Source organism: Rutilus rutilus, assembly GCF_951802725.1.
Source record: "Rutilus rutilus genome assembly, chromosome: 1".
Taxonomy (NCBI): Eukaryota; Metazoa; Chordata; class Actinopteri; order Cypriniformes; family Leuciscidae; genus Rutilus; species Rutilus rutilus.
This window is the reverse complement of record NC_140209.1, coordinates 66,228,805-66,251,424: the sequence shown is the minus strand read 5'-3', so window position 1 is coordinate 66,251,424 and position 22,620 is coordinate 66,228,805. Positions and strand designations below refer to the sequence as shown.

The following is a 22,620-nucleotide window of genomic DNA, read 5'->3' as shown; positions in this document are numbered from 1 at the left end:
ATGAACAAAGTGACTGGTTTTGTCAGACATGTGCCATGAAAGTGACATGTACCATGAATCCTGTACCATGAAAGTGGCTTGGCTAGCTGTGTTCATTGCCATACCTTCTCCGGGGCAGGTCATGTTTTGAATTAGAGATCGCAAACTAAAAGTAGCCAGCTAAACCGGCTTCATGGTACAGGCCTCTGAATCAACTCTTAAAATGACTGGTTATTTGCTAAGACAATGTTGATCGCAATGTTGGGGGATCCTTCAAGGAAAATGGTAAAGCAACACTAAAACATTGTGAATGACCATCATTTATGTCTGATACACTATTTTAAAAAAATAAACTAAAAACTATATTTTATGTCAATGTCAAATGTAATATAACTTAATTTTAACATCTGCTAAAGAAAAAAAAAAGGTTTTGAAAGTGATCTGCAATAATCTGTTTAATTGTAGTTCTTGTTTTCAAAAGTAAATAAAATAAGAGAACAGGCTGCACAAATATATAATTTATAATTAACTAAAAAAGACTGCCTACCAATGAGCAAAGTTATTGATTACTTAGGCATTATCTACTGCCTGATAATGGTCATGTAATTAAGCATTTGATCAAACCATTCAATTGGTTTAAGAAAAATAGAACCTAAAAATAACTTACAGGGAATGTTCTCTTTAGGTTATAAATTAAACTTAAAAATAACCTACAGGGAACGTTCTGGGAACGTTCCCTTAAAGTTATAAAACTTGGTTGGACGTGCCCGGAAGACCTTCCCGGGAAGGCGTCCAGAATGCATCCGGAACAGATGCCCGAGCCACCTTAGCTGACCTCTCTCGATGTGGAGGAGCAGCGGCTCTACTCCGAGTTCCTCCCGAGTGACTGAGCTTCTCACCCTATCTCTAAGAGATCGCCCAGCCACCCTAAGGAGAAAGCTCATTTCGGCCGCCTGTGTCCGGGATCTTGTCCTTTCGGTCATGACCCAAAGCTCATGACCATAGGTGAGAGTAGGAACGTAGATTGACCGGTAAAGCTACGGCTTAGCTCTTTCTTCATCACGACAGACCGGTACATCGACCGCATTACTGCAGAAGCTCCACCGATCCGTCTATCAATCTACCGTTCCATCCTTCCCTCACTCGCGAACAAGACCCATACTTAAACTCCTCCACTTGAGGCAAGGACTCTCCACCAACCTGAAGTGGGCAAACCACCCTTTTCCGACTGAGGACCACATGGCCTCGGATTTGGAGTTTATAAAAAATAGAACCTAAAAATAACCTGCAGGGAACGTTCCCAGAACGTTCTCTTTAGGTTATAAAATTAAACCTAAAAAATAACCTACAGGGAACGTTCTGGGAATGTTCCCTTAAAGTTATAAAAATAGATCCTAAAAATAACCTACAGGGAATGTTCCCAGAACGTTCTCTTTAGGTTATAAAATTAAACCTAAAAAATAACCTACAGGGAACGTTCTGGGAATGTTCCCTTAAAGTTATAAAAATAGAACCTAAAAATAACCTGCAGGGAACGTTCCCAGAACGTTCTCTTTAGGTTATAAAATTAAACCTAAAAAATAACCTACAGGGAACGTTCTGGGAACGTTCCCTTAAAGTTATAAAAATAGATCCTAAAAATAACCTACAGGGAATGTTCCCAGAACGTTCTCTTTAGGTTATAAATTTAAACCTAAAAATAACCTACAGGGAACGTTCTGGGAACGTTCCCTTAAAGTTATAAAAATAGATCCTAAAAATAACCTACAGGGAATGTTCCCAGAACGTTCTCTTTAGGTTATAAATTTAAACCTAAAAATAACCTACAGGGAACGTTCTGGGAACGTTCCCTTAATGTTATAAAAATAGATCCTAAAAATAACCTACAGGGAATGTTCCCAGAACGTTCTCTTTAGGTTATAAATTTAAACCTAAAAATAACCTACAGGGAACGTTCTGGGAATGTTCCCTTAATGTTATAAAAATAGATCCTAAAAATAACCTACAGGGAATGTTCCCAGAACGTTCTCTTTAGGTTATAAATTTAAACCTAAAAATAACCTACAGGGAACGTTCTGGGAACGTTCCCTTAATGTTATAAACATAGATCCTAAAAATAACCTACAGGGAACGTTCCCAGAACGTTCTTGTTTGGTTCCCAAAAAAATAACCAAATGGGAACCAAACGGGAACGTTAGGGGAACGTTCTGTGTTTGCTGGGGGGCTTTCTCTCGTCAAGCGCAGCAGTCACTCACGCACCGATCAAATAAGGCTTTGGCGGCCGCCAAAAAAAATCAATGCAGGAAAAACCCCGGGATTGGTTATATAACGTTGGATAGAATGACGGTCCGGCCATCGCGTATCAGCGCACATAAGGTACACACTGTGAAGTAATTTGCAAACGTTTTTAAGAGAAATGAAAACAGGTCGCACCACAACCATTATTTGCACTCGCACAAATGCTCCCAAATATATTTTTAGGTCGCACAGATTAAATTTCAGGAGCATATGCGACCAAAATGGTCGCAATTTCGAGCCTTGTATTTACCATGAATGGCATCAGCGACAGGCAGCGCTGGTCTGCATCCACAGCACGAGGAGCTCGCGGTCGCGGGAAACAAAACTTAATGAGTCACGCATTGAATGCCATTTGTCTCTATTAAGTGAAGCTTCAGCGTTACCCATGCGACGCATTGCTGGTCAGCTGAGCCTTGAAAAGTGGAGCTCAAAGTTAAAAATAATTTACCTTGTTTCATTACTATCTTTTAATGAATCAATCAGCGTTTTTGAACGTGTTGTTAAATGAATGGTTTAATGACTCACTCAAAGACAGTCCGTTGCCGTTACAACTGCGCGCTGAGTGACAGGCTTTCAATGCGGAGAGACGCTGTTTAGTTTCGGTTTATTGGTTACTGAAAATGTACCCGTTTTGTGCATGCTGACCACATCGTGACACTTATAGCAACAAATAAATCAAAATAAATCAAAATAAATTAATAAATGCGGTAAAACCGCATATCGCGCTATTGAACCACTCAAAATTACCGCAAGGGAAAATCCTTCACCGCGACAGCCCTAGTAACAATACTATTTAATGATATTTTATTATATGATTAATATATATATATATTTTTAAATATACAGTAATGGTTTCATTATAAATATGGTGATTATCTCTAAGTTGGACACCAAACCTAATACGATATTTACCATCTGAATCAAACCATGTCATGTCAACAAATGGAAAAGTAAGCCAGCTGTTGATTATCATGTTAATTATTTTTGTCTTCAGCTTCAACAGCAAACTTTACATATTCTTCAGAATAACTGTTCATTTAAGTATCATCTGTCACCATTTACAAGTAAATCAATTAGGCTATATGTAATCATTTCACATGAACACTGCTTTTTCTTCATGTCAGTGTTTCTGTGATATTTTAAAATAATGGTTTCTGTTAAATCAGGTCAAGAATTTTAGCCGCCTTTCTCTTTTATTCGAACATTTTGACTACTGAAATATTGATGTCTAATTACTTTTAATATGCAGGTCATTATCTGACCCCAAATGCCTGATGTGCATAATTAATTAACAGTTTGTTGGCAACATGGGTAAATAAAATCTGTGCAAGAACTTGCGAGGATCGCCATGTGTGATATTAGGAAGTCAGTTTCTACATGTAGTATGATTTTTATATTTATTTTAACAGAGGTTTTTGTGTCTCTGTCTTCTTAATGTGTTTTCAGTGGTGTGAGAGCTGACCAGATCAGAGATGTGTCCTGTCAGACCAGCACATCCTCCTCCTGTCAGAAACACATCAGTCATCATGACACAGAAGCAGCCCTGCAGCTCGATTCTCACCAGCCAGTGCATGATGATCTGCAGAGAGTCAAAGACCAGCACAAAACCAGCATGAAGAACAGATATGAGAGCGTATTTGAGGGAATCAAACTACAAGAGAATCAGACCCTCCTGAACAGGATTTACACACAGCTGTACATCATAGAGGGAGAGAGTGAAGGAGTGAATGAAGAACATGAGGTGCTACAGATGGAGAAAAGTTACAAGACCCTCCAAGACACTCCAATCAACTGCAATGACATCTTTGATCCTTCACCTGAACTAGGATATGAGGAGAAGAGAAGAGAGAAGAAAGACAAAATCAAGACTGTTCTTACTAAAGGCATCGCTGGAATTGGGAAAACCGTCTCTGTGCAGAAGTTCATTCTGGACTGGGCCGAGGGAAAAGCCAATCAGGATGTAGATTTCATGTTTGTGCTTCCATTTAGAGAGCTGAACTTGATTCGAGATCATCAGTACAGTCTTCACAGACTTCTGCTGGACTTTCATCCTGAACTTCAAGATCTGGACTCAAAGATTTATGATGAATGTACAGTTGTGTTCATCTTTGATGGTCTGGATGAAAGCAGAATTACACTAATGTTTTCAGACAGTGAGAAAGTTTCTGATGTGACTGAGTCTTCATCAGTGGGTGTGTTGATGTCAAACCTCATGAAAGGAGATCTGCTTCCCTCTGCTCTCATCTGGATCACCACCAGACCAGCAGCAGCCAATCAGATCCCCTCTAGCTACATAAACCGTGTGACAGAAATTCAGGGATTCAATGACCCTCAGAAGGAGGAATATTTCAGGAAGAGAATCAGTGATGAGGATCAAGCCAGCAGAATCATCTCGCACATCAGAAGAGCAAGAAGCCTCCACATCATGTGTCACATACCCGTCTTCTGCTGGATCTCATCCACTGTGCTTCAAAACATCCTGAAACAAGATCTCAGTGCAGAAATCCCTCAAACTCTGACTGAAATGTACATACACTTCCTCCTCATTCAAACTCATATGAGGAACCAGAAGTATGAAGAGAGAGATCCAGAGAAGCTCCTGCAGTCCAACAGAGAAGTGATTGTGAAACTTGCTGAACTGGCTTTCAATCAGCTGATGAAGGGCAATGTGATGTTCTATGAGGAGGACCTGATTGAGAGCGGCATAGATGTCACTGATGCCTCAGTGTATTCTGGGATTTGCACTGAGATCTTTAGGGAGGAATCTGTGATTTATCACAGGAAGGTTTACAGCTTTGTACATCTCAGCTTTCAGGAGTTTTTTGCAGCACTGTATGTGTTTCTCTGCTATTTACACCAGAACAGTGAAGTTATGAAAATGTTCCTGACAGAAATTTTCCTGACAGGAAAGTCCAGAACTCGATCTGGAAAGGTCATACGTTGGTGTGAGTATGTTTCTCTGGATGTGTTTCTGAAGGGAGTAATGAATAAAGCCTTGAAGAGTAAAAATGGAGACCTGGATCTTTTCCTTCGATTCCTTCATGGCATCTCTCTGGAGTCCAATCAGTTGCTTGTAAAGGATCTGCTGATTCGCATAGAGAAGAACCCAGAGAGCATCAAGAAAATAATCCAAAACCTTAAAAAACACGAAAACACAGAAAGTCCAGAAGACAATGTCAGCCCTGAAAGATGGATGAATCTGTGTCACTGCTTGATTGAGATGAAGGATAGTTCTCTTGTTGACGAAATGCAGGCATTCTTACAATCTGGAACAAATAACCAAAACCTTTCTCTTGCGCAATGTTCAACTTTGGCAAACATGATCCTGATGTCAGAAAAGGTGATGGATGAGTTTGACCTTAAAAACATCACATCATCACAAGAGGGTCGAAGGAGACTGTTACCTGCTCTGAGGAACTGCAGAAAAGCTCTGTGAGTGTGAAAATATGAACATAATATAAACTGAATTGAAATATGAACATAATACCTCTCATGTAGGCTAATAGTTTAGCTAAATGCGCTTTAATTACTTTTTTATTTACATAAATTTGAAGTGTCTACAGATTAAAATATTTAAAATAATTATTTTAATTTGTAATTATAATCGAAATCCAAGTAATTACATTTCTGAAGTTTTAAAAGCTGAATATCTTTTCAACCAATGAATTTACATGACTTTTCCATTGTTCATAATTTGCTGGATATGGATTAAGCATTTTTAGAAAAATATATTCATTTTCCTGGTCTAGAAATCAAACTTTTAAAATTAGGCTACCTCTTATATCTAGTTGCGTATGGAAGGCATTTTCTGCCAAATTTAAATAAATAAATTAAATGATTAAAATTAAAATTAAAACCAAATTAACGATTTCATTACAGAAAACTGTACGGAAAATATGTGACAAAATTGAGAATTAAAATTAAATGATTTCATTTTCACGGTGACAGTGCATCATCCCTGTCAAATTGAAAAATAAAATGCAATTGGTGATTTCACATTTCATTTTCACTACAGTCTCGAGGCAAGACTGCCAATATTAAAATGAAAAGCCAAACGTGAAAAAGAAACTACAAATCCAGTTTTTACAAAGCTCTTTATTAATGCTCACGCAATAATAGTGACACAATTCAAATTCAAATGTAAATTTTAGTTGTCATTTTAATTCCTCTTTTATTTCACAGCTTTCATTTTCATTTTCAACGACAACCTGCATGCAAATTCTATGTTAATGAGTGGGTGTGGCTTATTCAAGTAACGGCGCTAGAGACACGCCTTTTGTAAAGCGAAATCGTTGACGTTCCGTGTGCATGAGTGAATGTGTGAAACGAAATTATTTAAATGTGATTATATTGTAATCGAGACGACGAGATATGGCGAAATCTGTTAGTGAGCTTTTGCGGGAAGCTGCCGCAGCATTAGTGGAAACAACCAGCCTGACCAGCATGCGTCAAACCCTCGGCGCACTGCAGTTCCTCGGCCTGAGTCACGGGCATCTTCAGTTGCGATGAAGTTCATTCATGTCTTAGGCTGTTTTGGAAATTCAACTATTTGGGTGTACAAAAGTCTTAGTAACACAATTTCTACAACAATTATAGCTAGACATAGACATTAATACCCGCTAGCTTTAACCGAGGACTTCAGCCAATGTTTCATATTTGCGTCGTGCCTAACAACGCCCTTCAGCCGTGACTTTTTCAGATACAGCACTAGCCTAGAGTACCTTATTGCTTTTATAAAACGGTTACCACGCAATACAAATTAAACCTGAAAATTATGTATCTATATATGCAACTTTCATGAAGTAAAATCACTAAAAGCCAAAAGAAAAAAAAAGAAAAAGCGAGTGTACCTGCATTTACAGTAGGCTAGATATAGCATTTTCCTTCAGGTCAGTCCTATATTCTTAATAAAAAATCTGTTTGAATGCCCGGTGTGAAAATGAAATCATTTAATTTTAATTCTCAATTTTGTCACATATTTTGCGTACAGTTTTCTGTAATGAAATCGTTAATCTGGTTTTCATTTTCATTTTCATTTTAATCATTTAATTTATTTATTTAAATTTGGCAGAAAATGCCTTCCATAGTTGCGATGATGATGTATTAAAATAAGAAATATCTTGATTTAGGTCAGTGATTTTTCAATCCCAGCACTGTACATTTTTAAAGTCTCTCTTATCTAACACACATTTTTGAGGTCTTGGAGTTGTTACTAACTAGCTGATGAGTTGAATTTGAAAATGTGCAGTGCTGTGTGTACTCCAGGAACAGGATTGACCAGAAACTGTCTCTTAAAGTCCGGGCCTTAATGCTATGGTACTGTAACCGTGATAAGAGCATAAAACAATGTTATGTGGCTTGGATGGCTTGAGTCCTTGTAGAGTAATTTACTACGGCTTAGAACACGGCTCAACCATTCAGAATCAAGGTCCAGAACTATCTGTTTTATAACTAATTATTGACATACAAGTGGGCTTTTCTCACTTGAAATATACCCGAGGTCATTGTAAACCTTTACACTGATCATAATTTACCCGGGGTTAACAATTAATCCTTGGTATTTCTAAACTGATGTTTCATGCTGTACACTCCTAAACCCTTGGTTAACGTTCTTATTTGCATATTTGTGGTGTTAGATTCATTGGGTCTCATTCATGAAACATTCGTAAATATACGAGTAAATATGTGAGTGATTTGCGCGTAAAGAGACATTCCCGAAAATTCTTCTCCTGATTCACAAATACTTCATAAACGTCAGATTTGATAGTGAAATGTGTGTGTGTGTTAATGAATTCCAATCAGTTGTAAATGGGACGCACGCGCACGCTCATTCGCAATTACCATAAATCCCGCCCATTAAAACCGACTGAGAACTATATATGGGCATCATATTAAGACACCAAACGAAGGATTTATAGAAGATAAATTCCTCAGATGCAGAAATTAAAGTTTTATTATCAGAAGTTGATTCAAAACGCCACATTTTATTTTCAAGCATAGTGGTGTATCAGGTCTTAAAAAAAAGATTTTTTAGGTAATAATGCTTTTACCTAAATGCTTTAGGTAAAAATGCTTGGCAGCATATTACAGATGCAGTTAATGGAGTTTCATCTGTTAATCGAACAGTCCCAGAAGTGAAAAGAAAATGGTTCGACATGAAGCTTGACTGCAACACTTGTGACTTGCGGACTTGTAAAAAAAAAAAAAAAAAAAAAATTACGGACTTGTGTTCCGTTTGCAGATGCTATTACTGGCTCTCGTAATAAAAGCAAAAAGAAAAACCGTATGTAATTACTATATATAATATTTTTTCAAAATGCTGTGTAAATATGTACCCGATTAAGGTGAATTAAAATGCAGGCTTATTAATGAGCAAAACGTTCGGATGTTAAACGCACTATTTACGCGTGGCTGGGAGCAGGTGTAGATTTCTTTCGTACCAACTAACATTTGGAAAATACGAACATTTTAATGAATCCTGAAAATTTACGCCAAAACCACTTTACACACGATTTACACAAAAATTCGTTCTGCTCGTGTTTCATGAATGAGACCCATTGATTGGACGAATGCTGCATGCAACCTGTTTACATGAAGGCTCTTGCATTGCACATCCTCATATTATATTGCTAAGTACTATCAAGTTTTTTTTCTCTATATGGACTTTTTGGACAGTAAAGTTAATGACGAAAAGGTCTCTTCTTCACTCCAATTGACGAGTTTTCTGTTGCCATTTAAAATGTTTCCCGTTAAACGCTGAAATAACTTTACAACGCTCATGGTGCATCCGCAATTGCGTACTGTCGAGTAGGCACTACATTTGAATTAGAACATCCTTCATGACCGTTAAAAATCTATGTTATATATGGTATGAATTAGGGCTGCACGATATTGGAAAAAACTTACATTGCGATATTTAGTTTTTCTCCGATATTGCAATGTATAAATAAACAATTTCACCAGTTGATTTGAATAGCTCTATTTGAATAGAATTAATCAGTCTATAATAATACGGGTGATTTTGTAGGGAAGTGAATCTGCATAGAAAATAATCATTTATGAGCATAGATAAAAACAATAGAAGAAAGATACAATTGAAATGAGCTTTGTTTTTCAGGTAAATCTAACAGTATTCAGGTACAGAAATTGAATAACAGTCTTCAATGTATAAATAAAATATAACTAATATAATTGATTACCGTAATTAATACAATTTATTTTTGTTAAAGCTAAAAAAGTCATTTTCTCTTTCTTTTTTGTTGTTTGATCACCATTGGTATCACAAACAGCTGCGGGTACATTAAGCTGCGGTCCCTTTAAGACGAATGCCCAGACCTAATATAAATGACATGCATCTGTTTTCTTTCTCAATTGTTTACAGCACACAACCGACTGTGTTTATGAGGATACTCGCAGAGACAGACATTTTAACCTAATTTTACGTGCACGTGTCCGTTTAAGCTTGGAAAAAAGAGAAAGGGAACTGAATTCGGTGTTCACATGCTGTCTGCGTGGCTTTGTGTGTGTGCAAAGGGCAAGTCCTCTACCTCGCTTCACTGCCATTCATAAAACCTCTTCCTTGGCCTCATGGGATAGTAAAGTGTCCAGCGTATGCGCACTTCAGTATCTTGCCAGAAGTTTTAGGTTATCCGGCAACTTTTTCGCAGACTGTTTTTCAAATACTATGTATTCAGACATACTGCTCTGAACGTACAGTTTTTCGCATTCTATATATTAAATTATATTGTAGTTAATTTATTGGGTCCGATTCCACCTTTGTCGAGTCCGAGTCAAATCCAAGTCCTTAACAATCGAGTCCAAGTCCGAGTCTAAAGAGGACCAAGTCGGACTTGAGTCCGAGTCCTTAACGCCCGAGTCGAGTCTCGGCCGAGTCCACAAAGATTAAAATAATTTGAAATTGACCTTTAACAAAGACCCGCCCCTCTTAGTTACTGTTGCTACGTCCGACAAGCCATTCCGCACTCACGCCACACATCATGTTCTCACACAGTGAAAAATATATTGCAGAGCAAAGAGGACACTGACAATGCGCCAACAGACAAGATAGAGCAGGTTACTTTTGGTGTGAAATAAAGTCTAAGTCATTTCAAACATGACTGACACTTTAATGTGTAGCGCCTCAGTTCAAGCAGCACGTGAACTGATAATCTCTTCTAGTTATATAGCACAAATTAAACATGAATGAACATCAAAACTGCAAAAAGAAATCAATACACCATTTTTCAAGTTCAAGTCCACTAGACTTTAATCTACTACCTGGTTTGGTTTGTTTGTTAGACAAAAATGGCGGATATCTGCATTATGATTGGTCAGGTCGCCTCTCAATCAAATTCTGGTGAAAGGTCTCAACACTGAGCTCTTAAATTAATATTTTAACCCTTACAAAATGATTACAGTGTTTAGTTACAGTCATACGTTTACCTATTATACATCTTTCAGAATCTGCAAGGTAATGCTGAAGAATGCAACACGATGCATTAAGAGCTAGGGGCAAACCTTTGAGCAAGATGATGATGATGTTTAAATTTTCTTATTTTGTTTTACATGCTAATATCTTATTTAGCCTCTGAATGACAGGACTAAATTAATTAATTAACTTTTAAACAAAATAAGAACAATTTACATGAACGATCAAGTTCAAAAGTTTAACCCCCTGGCTCTTAATGGATGCTTCCTTCTTGAGCATCACTAAATGTTTGCAGCATTTGTTATAGTTGTGTGCGAGTCCCTCAGTTGTCACCAGTGTGAAAAAATGGATCTCACAATCATAGTCACTGCTAGTAAGGAGATTTTTTTCTAAAGACCATTGGGCAGTTTAACTGTTCGGGACAAACAAGGGACTCATGAACAACCATTACAAAACAACAAAACAAAAAAAACAGTTGTGGATCATTCAGGTAATGACACACAGTATTAAAAATCAAGCCTATGTAATTTGTCTTGTATTTTGTCTTGTGGACTAGGCTATTGAACATCTGTTATGTGAAAAAGCTTTTTCAGGGCAGTACTAAATAGAAGCAATGTTTTTATGATCATTCTTATAAAAAAAAAAAAACATTTTCTATAACGTTCTGTAACATTCTGCAGGGTGTTTTGTAAACTTATGACTAAAGTGTAAATGTAACAAAAATCAGAACATTATTAGAAGCCAAAATGTTGCTGTGGTTTAGGGCTGCAGCTATCGATTCTTTTTGTAATCGATTAATCTAGCACTTTATCGATCGATTAATCGAGTAATCGGATAAAAAAATTGTGTGTTTTTAAACAACCAAAACAAATAATGCATAACGAAAATTATGTGGCTGTAAAATAATCAAGCATTTGGCTTTTATTTCTCAAAAAAAAAAAAACAGAGCTATTTATTCCAACTCCAACATTTGGCTCCAAAACTAAGCCTATTTATTGTACTTTTTACCCATTTAGTGTTTATAAGTGCCAGTGCCAACAATTATATAACAATACAGTTAAGTCAACTTTATACTGTAAAACATGTATAACATGTAAAACTATGAATACAAACTTAAATAGTAAAGGCCATTTGGCCTTAGTTTTGTCTTCTTAATACAACATTACAAAAAAAGGATTGCACCTTCTGCAAATTACCCACCGGAGAACAAAAATAAATTAAATGAATATAAAATATCAAGCCAAACAGGTACACAATGTATACAATTTATAAAAAAAATAAGTGTAGCTTTAAAAAGGCGAATGTTTTATTGCAAATATGTTAAAAAGAACAGCATTTTGTTTCTCACTTAGGCTAGTTGAAGTATATTAGCACGTTTTGTAGCATTATATTTTTTTGTTAATTGAAAATGTTCTATGCTCAATTACTTTGGTAGCCACTTATGTCTTCCCCAAAAGTACGAGTGGATTTGGAGAAGCAGGCTGGGGAGTTTCATTTTTTGTTGTTGTCTGTAACTATTTGGCAGACGTGACAAACAAGGTCTCGCAAAGACTGCAATGCAATATTTGTTCCTCCATCACGTCCCGGTGTATACAGTGAATGCATGCTGAAATTATTGTTGCGTGGCTAAATACTTTTAGTAAAAGTAAAAGTTTAAGCATATGTGATGCATTGCCGCAATTGGTCTGACTGGCGCGTGAGAGAGACGAGGGTGCGTGTGTGTGTGTGTGTGAAGGGGTTCTTTTTTAGGCTATACTCTCTTGCAGTTGAACATGAATACATTTACTACTTTAAAACATCAAAGCTAAACATCATATCTAGTCAAACCGCATCACGACATCACTACAAATACAGGATGGGATTAAAATCAGCGAACATCAATGTATAGGCTTCGGCACGGGCGGAAATATTGGCGCTGGGTTAAAAAAAATGCGGGGGACAGAATCGTTACCTTATTTCAGCGACGCTGGAAGGCAGCGATCCCAAACTTTATGGACATCTTTACTCTCCGCCATCGCGCCAACTAAATTAAAAAATGTATCACGCGCTATTGTGCTTCCTGAACACTGAACAATAGTCCGTGTGAAATCAGATCCCTGCGCGTATAGTGCGCGTCATAGGAATTTAACGAGGCTTCGAGGCAGAGTTTTTGCCTCGAGGAATTTTTGTAATCGAGTAAATCGAGTAACTCGATGAATCGTTGCAGCCCTACTGTGGTTACTATGTCAATCATCGCAATTTCATGACTCACGGGACTAAAATTTTGCGGATTCACTCCCACATTTAAATGCAGTTATCACTTACAGTGTGAACGTAACCACTGGTCCTCTAGAAGCATGAAAAACAAAACTATTATTTAGATCGTCAATAGGGCTCCCTTTTAAACCATCACTTACCTACCTTGTTCTGCACTCTCACTAAAACTCTCGTTGTCTGCACAAACCACATTTTTTCACAAACCACGCATAAACGTCATTATCTCAAAACTACATACTTTTACATATATGCTGCTGACATATTATTGTAGCAGAGTTTGTGCTGAATACAGTGTAATCAGACTTTAGCCATGAAAATGTCACAAGTAACAGAAATAAGCACAAATGTCAGAGCATGTCAGAACACCTCCAGGGCCCAGAAAACACCTCAGACCCCAGAGGGTTAACCCATTTAGCAAAAGTGGTTAGTAAGATTTAGCCTTAATAAGCCACATATCTCACATAAATACAGTCAATTATGGCTCAAGTGAACATAAACATCTGGGCTAAAACCAGATATGTGTCAGTATATTAGAAGCATTCGGTCTTAAAGTGACAGCAGCCTAGAATACAGCAGCCTGTGTCATTAATATCAATCAAACAACAGAAGATGTTAAATGTGTACATGTTAAATAAACCTACAGTAGTGTATTAAATTTGCATCACTACCTTATTTTTCCTATTGTTTGTCATTTGCTTTGTTCTTTTTTTATGTAACAAAAATAAAATAACTATAGCAGGGGTGCCCAATCCTGCTCCTGCCGATCGAATGTCCTGCACAGTTCATCTCCAACCTTAATCAAACACACCTGAAGCAACCAATTAAGGTCTTCAGGATCACTTGAAAATTAAAGGCAGGTGTGTTTGATTAGGGTTGGAAATGAACTGTGCAGGACAGTCGATCGGCAGGAGCAGGGTTGGGTACCCCTGGGGTGTTGCCTGTCCATCCCATCTTGTATGCCGCCAAAAGAAATCTGGTTACCGTACACACGCAACATATAACAGCTAGAGATGCACCGATTGATCGGCTGGTGACCGGAATTGGCCGATTTTCACGTGATCGGCCATGACCGGCGACCGGCCGGTCAGTCTGACATATGCCGATTTTATGCCGGTCAAATGCACAAATCCGACTGACAGGACAACATTGAGGCGCCCATCTCATATTATAGATCAAGATTATTTATAAAGGTTTTTAAACGACCAAACACACTCACTTACACATATTTGAGAATCGGAATATCAGATAGGCTAGTTGATGACATGGTAAGCAAGTTTGTGAATATTTTGAATAAAAAAGGAAAAGCGAAATAAAAGCGACACATCTGTCATACAGTATTATTGTGGCTGCGGTGTATCGCGTGATGCGTCGCCATGGAAACATTAAAGGGAACGTTCGTCTTGAAAAAACTCACTCTGGGGGTGGGGGTTGGGGGTGTCAGTTAGAATATTTTAAACTTATGCGTGAAAGGGTTAAAGAAAATATCGAAAATAAATATTTGTGTGTGCTGTAAAGTGGTTAGAAAAAAATTTAATCGGAATCGGCTAAAATCGGTATCGGCAGGTCAAACTCAATGAAAAATCGGAAATCGGAATCGGCCTAGAAAATTGTAATCGGTGCATCTCTAATAACAGCTGGTGCATCAGACAGTTTGAGTTAAAATGGATGAAACGACTGTGCTTCAGCAACAACAACATCATACCTTGGTTCTTTAAAACAGCAAAAAAACAATGTTATTTGCATATCGAGCAGAAACAAAGCAACCTCGGCATCCGTTTTCAGGCCTTGGTAGCACTTTATTTTAGAATCATTTTCCTCTAGTACATAATATGTACTTATTACATAAACTAATTAATATGTTATAATAGTAATTACAATAACTGGGTACTAACTAGGTACTAACCATGAACCTAAACCTAACCTTAACCCATACAGTTACCTTATATTACCCAGTACTTTCTAGAGTAAGTACACTGTAAGAACATGTAAGTGCATGTAATGTAAAATAAAAGTGCAACCCAGGCCTTCCCGCTCTCTAATGTCTCTCCAGTACGCAAAAGCTTCTCCATTATTAACAAGCTCTTGACTGATCATAACCTTTTAACAAGAGTCCTCTCTTTTTTCAGATTAAGAGCCTGTAATCTCACTTATCAGCACTGTGAAGTTGTGGGTTCAGTTCTACAGTCATCAAACTCCCTGAGAGAGCTGGACCTGAGTAACAATGACCTGCAGGATTCAGGACAGAAGCTTCTCTGTGCTGGACTGAAGAGTCCAAACTGTCAACTCAACATACTGAGGTTTGAGTTTGACTTTCATTCATTAATTAATGTTAATAATAATAATGTGTGCTTTATATACATTTATACTACGGGGGGGCTGTTGAATGTATGAATCTGATTGGTTGATGAGTAGGGGTGGTTGAAAAAAAACAAACAATCCTAGAGTTTTGAACTCAACAATTTTTTTTGACCAATTAGACTTTACATGTTTTCAACATTGCACCCTTAAGTAATTAACTTTACTAGTATAGGGGTGTCCCCGACTATGGATTTTCATAGTCGAATCAGAATCGTCAAGTCTTGCCTATAGACGACTAATAGTCGAATCATGTGTATGTGTGTGGGGGTGGGGCTTTAACATTTCAAAGCCGCGACGTACAGAAAATCACACAAAGATATAGAAGAAAATGTATAAAAACATTTTGGATCAATAAAACTAAGAAATGACATAAATAACTCCAGAAAGGCCACACTGCAGACAGGATTTACATTCACATGCAAAACAAATTCAGCCCAGGTGCAGAGATGATCAGTTCAGGTGCAGAGATGCACAGATACAGAGATGATCAGTTCAGGTGCAGAGATGCACAGATGCAGAGATGCTCAGTTCAGGTGCAGAGATGCACAGATACAGAGATGCTCAGTTCAGGTGTAGAGATGCACAGATACAGAGATGATCAGTTCAGGTGCAGAGATGCACAGATACAGAGATGCTCAGTTCAGGTGTAGAGATGCACAGATACAGAGATGCTCAGTTCAGGTGTAGATATGCACAGATGCAGAGATGCTCAGTTCAGGTGCAGAGATGCACAGATGCAGAGATGCTCAGTTCAGGTGTAGAGATGCACAGATACAGAGATGCTCAGTTCAGGTGTAGAGATGCACAGATACAGAGATGATCAGTTCAGGTGTAGAGATGCACAGATGCAGAGATGATCAGTTCAGGTGCAGAGATGCACAGATACAGAGATGCTCAGTTCAGGTGCAGAGATGCACAGATACAGAGATGCTCAGTTCAGGTGCAGAGATGCACAGATACAGAGATGATCAGTTCAGGTGTAGAGATGCACAGATACAGAGATGCTCATTTCAGGTGCAGAGATGCACAGATACTGAGATGATTAATAATTAAGATTTCTGTGCCACCCCAGACTGGTTGCTGGCCCTTGCACCCCTATGAAAAAATCCTGGCTCCGCCACTGCAGAGTCACGCCACACATAAGTCTGAAAGACTAATTTATTTATTTATTTATTTTTAAACATAGCTTCCAAATTCTTACTGTTTAATAACGTGACCATTGTAATCACAGCCAATTTTGAAATTGGGTAATCTCAGCATCACTAATTGTAATCAATCAGAGGTCCTTGTAAAGATAATTAATGGGTTGAAGAGCCGTGTTGTTTATTGTAGTGTATTTTCTCTAAAAATTAAGCACACTAACATGAACACTTACTGTTGTTGTAGATTATCTCAGTGTTTGGTGACAGAGGAAGGTTGTGCTGCTCTGGCTTCAGCTCTGAGTTCAAACCCTTCACACCTGAGAGAGCTGGATCTGAGCTACAATCACCCAGGAGAATCAGGAGTGAAGCTGCTCTCTGATGCAATGAACCATCCAGACTGCACACTGGACAAACTCAAGTAAGTGGATCAGTAGGAATCATCCTGGCTGGTGTGTATGTGAGAGAGACTGAGAGTTTATAATAGTTTTTGAACACTGAAGGGGTCCCAGTGTGTTAAAAAGTGACACCAAGCAGTCCTGACAAAGCATCCAGAAGAGTTGTTAGTGAGAATGTGTTGAGAAAATAATGTATAGACTCTGATACTATAGAAGCTGTAGAAACCTTGTAGTGGCAATTTTCAAAAGTTAACATCAAACAGCATCAGAGGTGTAAGAAAACTTTCACGAGACAAAACTGTAATAAAGAGAAAAGGTTTATTTCAATGAGGATTCCTTTCACAAAAGCCGCAGCCACCCAGCTTTGAAATAGAATACCTACCAGACATAATAAAACATACAGATCTTATACAGTTTCTTGGCAAAAACTCCTCCTTCCAGCTTTCTTGTAAATTTCCAGAAAGATACCCCCTATCTCCTGCTGGTTCGGACTGGTTTCTACCCCCCTGGCCCAGGTCACACTGTTCTTTGTCCCTGAGACACCCAAAGGCCTTCATCTACGACCTAAATTGCCTCTCGCTTCCCTGTCCCTCCTCAGCTGCTAGAAAACCTCACAGAAACATATGATTAAACAGTTTGGAACCGAATGATTATAAGAAACGCTGAATTTTCCAAAACAATTCCTCCTCTTTATCATTCTCTGATAAACGTATTAAAGGAAAATTTACCCTTGTCTTCTAATTTCTTGATCAAACATCATTACATCATTACATTTCAAGAACAGAATTGATTCAAGTCTTTACATCACAGTTATACTCTTCATGTCTGACTTTTATATACCTGATCATTTTACTTGAACCTTCATTAAAATTTAGAATGAAAAGCTTAGGCTGTTTTTGTAAGGATAGGCCCTTAATTTTATAGCAAGCAAGTAAAGGTTTATTCTGAAACCGGGCTAGATGAATAAGCACTGTTATTGCATCCCCGACACTATAGATCGGACCCTCAGTCACCTCAGTATAAACAAGAAATAGTATAGATCACGTTGGTAAGGAAGAAAACATCAATTCATAAAACACTCCTAAAAAGATGCAAAGAAATAGTATACATAAAAATCCCTCATTTCAAACCCTTCCACTTGTACGTCACCTCGTAACACGGATGACCGCTGTTTTTAACCTTCTGAACATATCATCATTCTTACAATGGAAAAATAAAAATAAAAATAATGAAAACAATAATAATAATAAAAACAGTGAATAGAACAGTCAATCATTGACATCAAAAACCCTTTCCTGGTCCCAGGAAGGCAAACAAAAAGAAAGAAAACACATTTAACTCATGTCTGTATACACGTCATCGCTGTCATAATCATCACATTGCTCTCCATCAGTCAGTTTCACTGCTTGGACCGTCCCTGCCCTGATCAATCTCTGCACTGAGCTTTAAACACACTTCACAATGAATGGTAAACAAAACAGAATTAATAATCCCATACCCACAATTGGCAAGACAGTTTGAATTATTCTATAAAACCACCCTGACCATGCAGACATCAGCCACCCCACCCACTCACTACCAGTAGCTTTAGGCGGCTCTTTTACAGCTTTTCTCATGTGCTCGATGATATTGGTTATGTTGTCACTGTAATCAGGAATATTAAAACAACATGATACCCCCAACATTTTACGAACTCCACATTTCTTTGAAGTCAAAGCTTCAGAGCACAGCTGCTTACAGCGTTTGCTCTCCTCTCTTCACTGTTTGTTTCAGGACTCTTCACAATAGTATAAGAATTTGTACTACATGTCATCAATTTCATTAAAACTGTGTTGAAACAGTATTCCTCTATCAAGTGGTTAGTCTGCAGATTCAACTTAATGTTATCTATATTTTCTCAGTCCCACTTATCTCTGCTGTTTCACAAAAAAACTAAACATCATATTACTCATCTCTCAATCCCTAAATCGCACAGGCTCAGTTAACAGCTTTTAGCTGACATTGAATGAGAGAGACTCTGAGGCATTTAGGACTGGCACACTGTACTCTCATAAACTTCTAAAATCAAACTATCTACCATCTTTTAACTCTAGCCCAGCGTAAGGCATCTTTGCCAGAATTTATATGTATTTTTAAACAACCATATTTTATATTTGTCTTTTGCCCACATCAGGGAATTACAAATTTCCTCTCAGATCGTGTCTCTGTCGCACTGGACGTCTCAGCCACAGCACACCCCAGATTCCGATAAGCAAACTGTCTCAGCCAATCACAAGCTTATCTTTTGAAAGCAAAACATCAGCTCTTAGTTCTTTCATGGTCAACTATTCCTCCACGTTCAAAACATTAACAAGCTGTTTGTTTAATCAGATGCCTTTCTACACATCTCACATTTAGCAACTATTAATCCAGTAATACTGCTTCTACTTATTTGATCACATTTCATCTCAATTTTAGTTGTCAAGTTCTCAATTACTTCAATGTATTTTTCTAGGAGTTTATCAATCTGCAATTAGGATTCACACTAACTTTTGAGGCTGCCCTCTCTGCTTGTGATACATTCTAATACATTCTATATCATCTAAAACCTTATCAAAGCATTTCATTCTCATATTTTCATCCTTTTAGTTACCGGTACCTTTAAAACATTTTGCAACTCATTTGTTGGAGTCATCTGTAATTTTACATCAACCTGTATTCATCAATTCACTTTCCTTCAAAAGGATTCCCTTAAGACTTAAATCTTTCAACCTTCTTTTAACCTTCAATCTTCTTACGACTTCCATCTATTAACTTTCCTTTAAACTTTCTTTTTCCCCTTATTTACTTGCACATTCTTTTCACTTTCTTTAGCACTGCATTCACATTCTTAGTTCTTTCTCAGACGAAAACTTTAATATCGTCATTTAAATACTGTTCTACTGTTCTAAAAAACCACATTAATGCACGTCACTTTCACATTATCACTTTCTTTTCTGAGTGTCCATTTACAATTACAGGCTAAATGGCCCTGCTGACCATAATTAAAACACTCTCTCTTTGCCTATAGTTTGATCATTGAGCTTTCAAACGGCTCCAACTTACTGCACACCCTTGCAGCAGTCTGTCCCCATCAGGAATGTAAACACAGCCACTGATAAGCAGTTCTCTGTATTCTTTCACAGTCCACCAGTGTGGATTCAATCACAATAGCCAAATCATAATCTTCATCATTATCATTGGCAGCACATTCATTTTCATAAACTGCACAGAAAATCATTCAACATATTCTAAAGGTTTTCACTAAACATTTTCTTTTTTAACTTCAACCACCTTGTTTGGCAGATACACTGAAGTTCCCACATTCATTAAAGCTGGATAAAAGCACCCTGACCAGTCCTTTTTCCAAACGGTGATATGATATTTTGTTGTTGTCGTCGGGGTTCCTCCTCCTGTTGCTCTCCTGGTATGGGTGGAACTCTCCTGCAGTGATTGGCATTCACCCACGTAATCACCCGGTCTGATTTTGTGCAGGAACGTCTCTGCTACTTTGCCCCTGGCATTTCTTTCACCTGCACAGAACTGTTAGATCACAAACACAACATCTCTTTGCAGTAATTCAACATTTCATTCTCACACACATCTGTTGATGGAAGCCTCCTTCTTTCCCCCATTATACCCATGAATGGTGGTCTACCAAAGAGGATTTCAAATGGGCTCAAACTTACTTTTGACTCTCTTTTTCATTCTCATGTACATTAACACAGTGGGGAGTGCGTTCACCCACGAGAGTCCTGTTTCTTCACAGCATTTTGCCAATTTGTTCTTTACCGTCTGGTTTTCACGCTCAACTCGGGTGGCCCTGGCAGCACGATAGGTTGCGCCGTTGTTGTTTGTCGTTGTTCAGGTTATTGTCAAGTTGTACGCAAGTGGCGCCAATGGTATCAGCTCCAGACTGGTTTGTTGCCACTGCCTTCGCAGCCATATCAGCTCTGGCGTTGCCTGTTGATACGAAACTTTTATCATTAGTATGCGCTGCGCATTTACAAATTGCAATCTTGTCTGGCAGCATAATGGCCTCCAAAAGGTCAGATACTAACGTAGCGTTCAGTATTGGTCGTCCGTCTGACTTAAAAAAATTTCTGTGCTTCCACAGAGCACCAAAGTCATGCGTGACCCCAAAAGCATAACGCGAGTCTGTGTAAATCGTTACACACTTGTCAGTCATCAGTTTACATGCTTCAGTCAAAGCGACTAATTCAGCTGCCTGTGCAGAGTAATGACATGGTAATTTGCCAGATCTTACAGTTTCAAATTCAGTCGTCACCGCATAACCTACGTTATTCTGTCCTGTTTGTGGATTCTTCGACGCAGATCCATCCACAAAAAGGACATTGTCACAATTATCAAGCGGAACGTCCAACAAATCTGGACGCGGTGTGCACACCTTTTAACAGTGACATTTCGCATGTCAAACAAAATTTTATGATACCTCAATCGAGCTGTAGACAAATGTGACGTTCTCTGCTCCTGCAAAATCAAAGACACCAAATGTGAGACCCCTAAAGTCAGATCAGCATAGCCTACAAACTCTCTTGAGGCCATTGAGGGCCAGTTCAGCTACCACCACCGCCCGGAGACAGTGTGGCAATCCCGCTGCCACGGGGTCGAGTTTTGTTGAAAATAGGCTACGTGTCTCATCGGTCACCATGCGTCTACAGGAGAACAGAAGTCATAAGGTCATGCTTTTCATCAACCATCTAAACAATGGATGGTCTACAACCAGAAGGCCTAACAATCGAGATATCTCATTGTGCTTTCATGTTATCAAATGCTGTCTCAGCTTCACTTGTCCAAACAAGTCTGTCACATGACTTCAACCCTTTCCCTGTTGTCAGGGCTCGTAAAGGCTGTTCTAAAATGGCATAATTGGGAATGAATGTACGACAGTAAGCACACATCCCCAAAAATGACAGCAACTGTTTTTTGTTACAGGCTTTGGGGCTTCTTTTATGCCCTGCACCCTTTTCTGTGACAGTGCTTTGCTGTTTGGTTTGATAACATGCCCCAGGAATGTCACTTCCTGTTTCACAAACTGCAGCTTTGAAAGGCTGACCTTGTGCCCCTCCCTTTCAAGATGCTTCAGGAGAGTCACAGTGTCAGCCCTGCAAACAGACTCACCTTCTGAACAGATCAAAAGGTCATCAACATAAGAAAGGAGTACGGTTAATTTCGGTTCTAACTTGTGAACCATCACAAGGCCTAATTACACCCTCTTTCAATAGAGCATCAAACACTGGTTTTATGCCCTCTATTGCTTCACGTTTCAGTGGATATTGTGCCTTACATGGTCTGAAATCAGATTTTGGTGTGATTACAACTGGCTCACAACCTTTTATCAGCCCCACATCATATTTGTTTTTTGCCCACAAGTTTGGTGATATTTGTGGCAAAGAAATATCAATTTCTGAGGCAGAAATATCCCCCTCTCCCTGTCCTGTCACATTTTTCCCAATAGCAGTCACATTTCTCTGAACCCCCATACTCTGACTCTCTGCTGTGTGTGTGTCAACTCTCACCCAGTCTGTGGCTGATAAACATTCTTTCACAAAAAGGCCCACATCTTTTCAAAGTCTGAATCTCGTTCTGTTACGACATGTGATGTACAATGCATTTTGTCATTTGTCATAAACTCTGTATTGACTGGGTCTGTACGATCTTTTGCCAATTTCAAAATCTTTTCTGCCCAATCAATATCTGTTACTTCGGCTCAAATTTAGAACAA

The 22,620-nt window shown here is 38.4% G+C and overlaps 1 protein-coding gene across 1 annotated transcript in view; it reads left to right on the top strand.

Moving 5' to 3' along the window:
• Positions 1-3,625: 3,625 nt before the first annotated feature.
• The window catches only part of LOC311305082 (NACHT, LRR and PYD domains-containing protein 12-like), a gene marked incomplete at its 5' end in the record, with an annotated part of 117,234 nt that continues 98,239 nt past the window's right edge, over positions 3,626-22,620 (top strand). Inside the window, 4 exons of the mRNA XM_084432557.1 lie at positions 3,626-3,642; positions 3,724-5,709; positions 15,088-15,258; positions 16,706-16,879. Of these exons, the coding sequence (XP_084288683.1) occupies positions 3,626-3,642; positions 3,724-5,709; positions 15,088-15,258; positions 16,706-16,879 (2,348 nt within the window). The remainder of the gene's footprint in view (positions 3,643-3,723; positions 5,710-15,087; positions 15,259-16,705; positions 16,880-22,620) is intronic.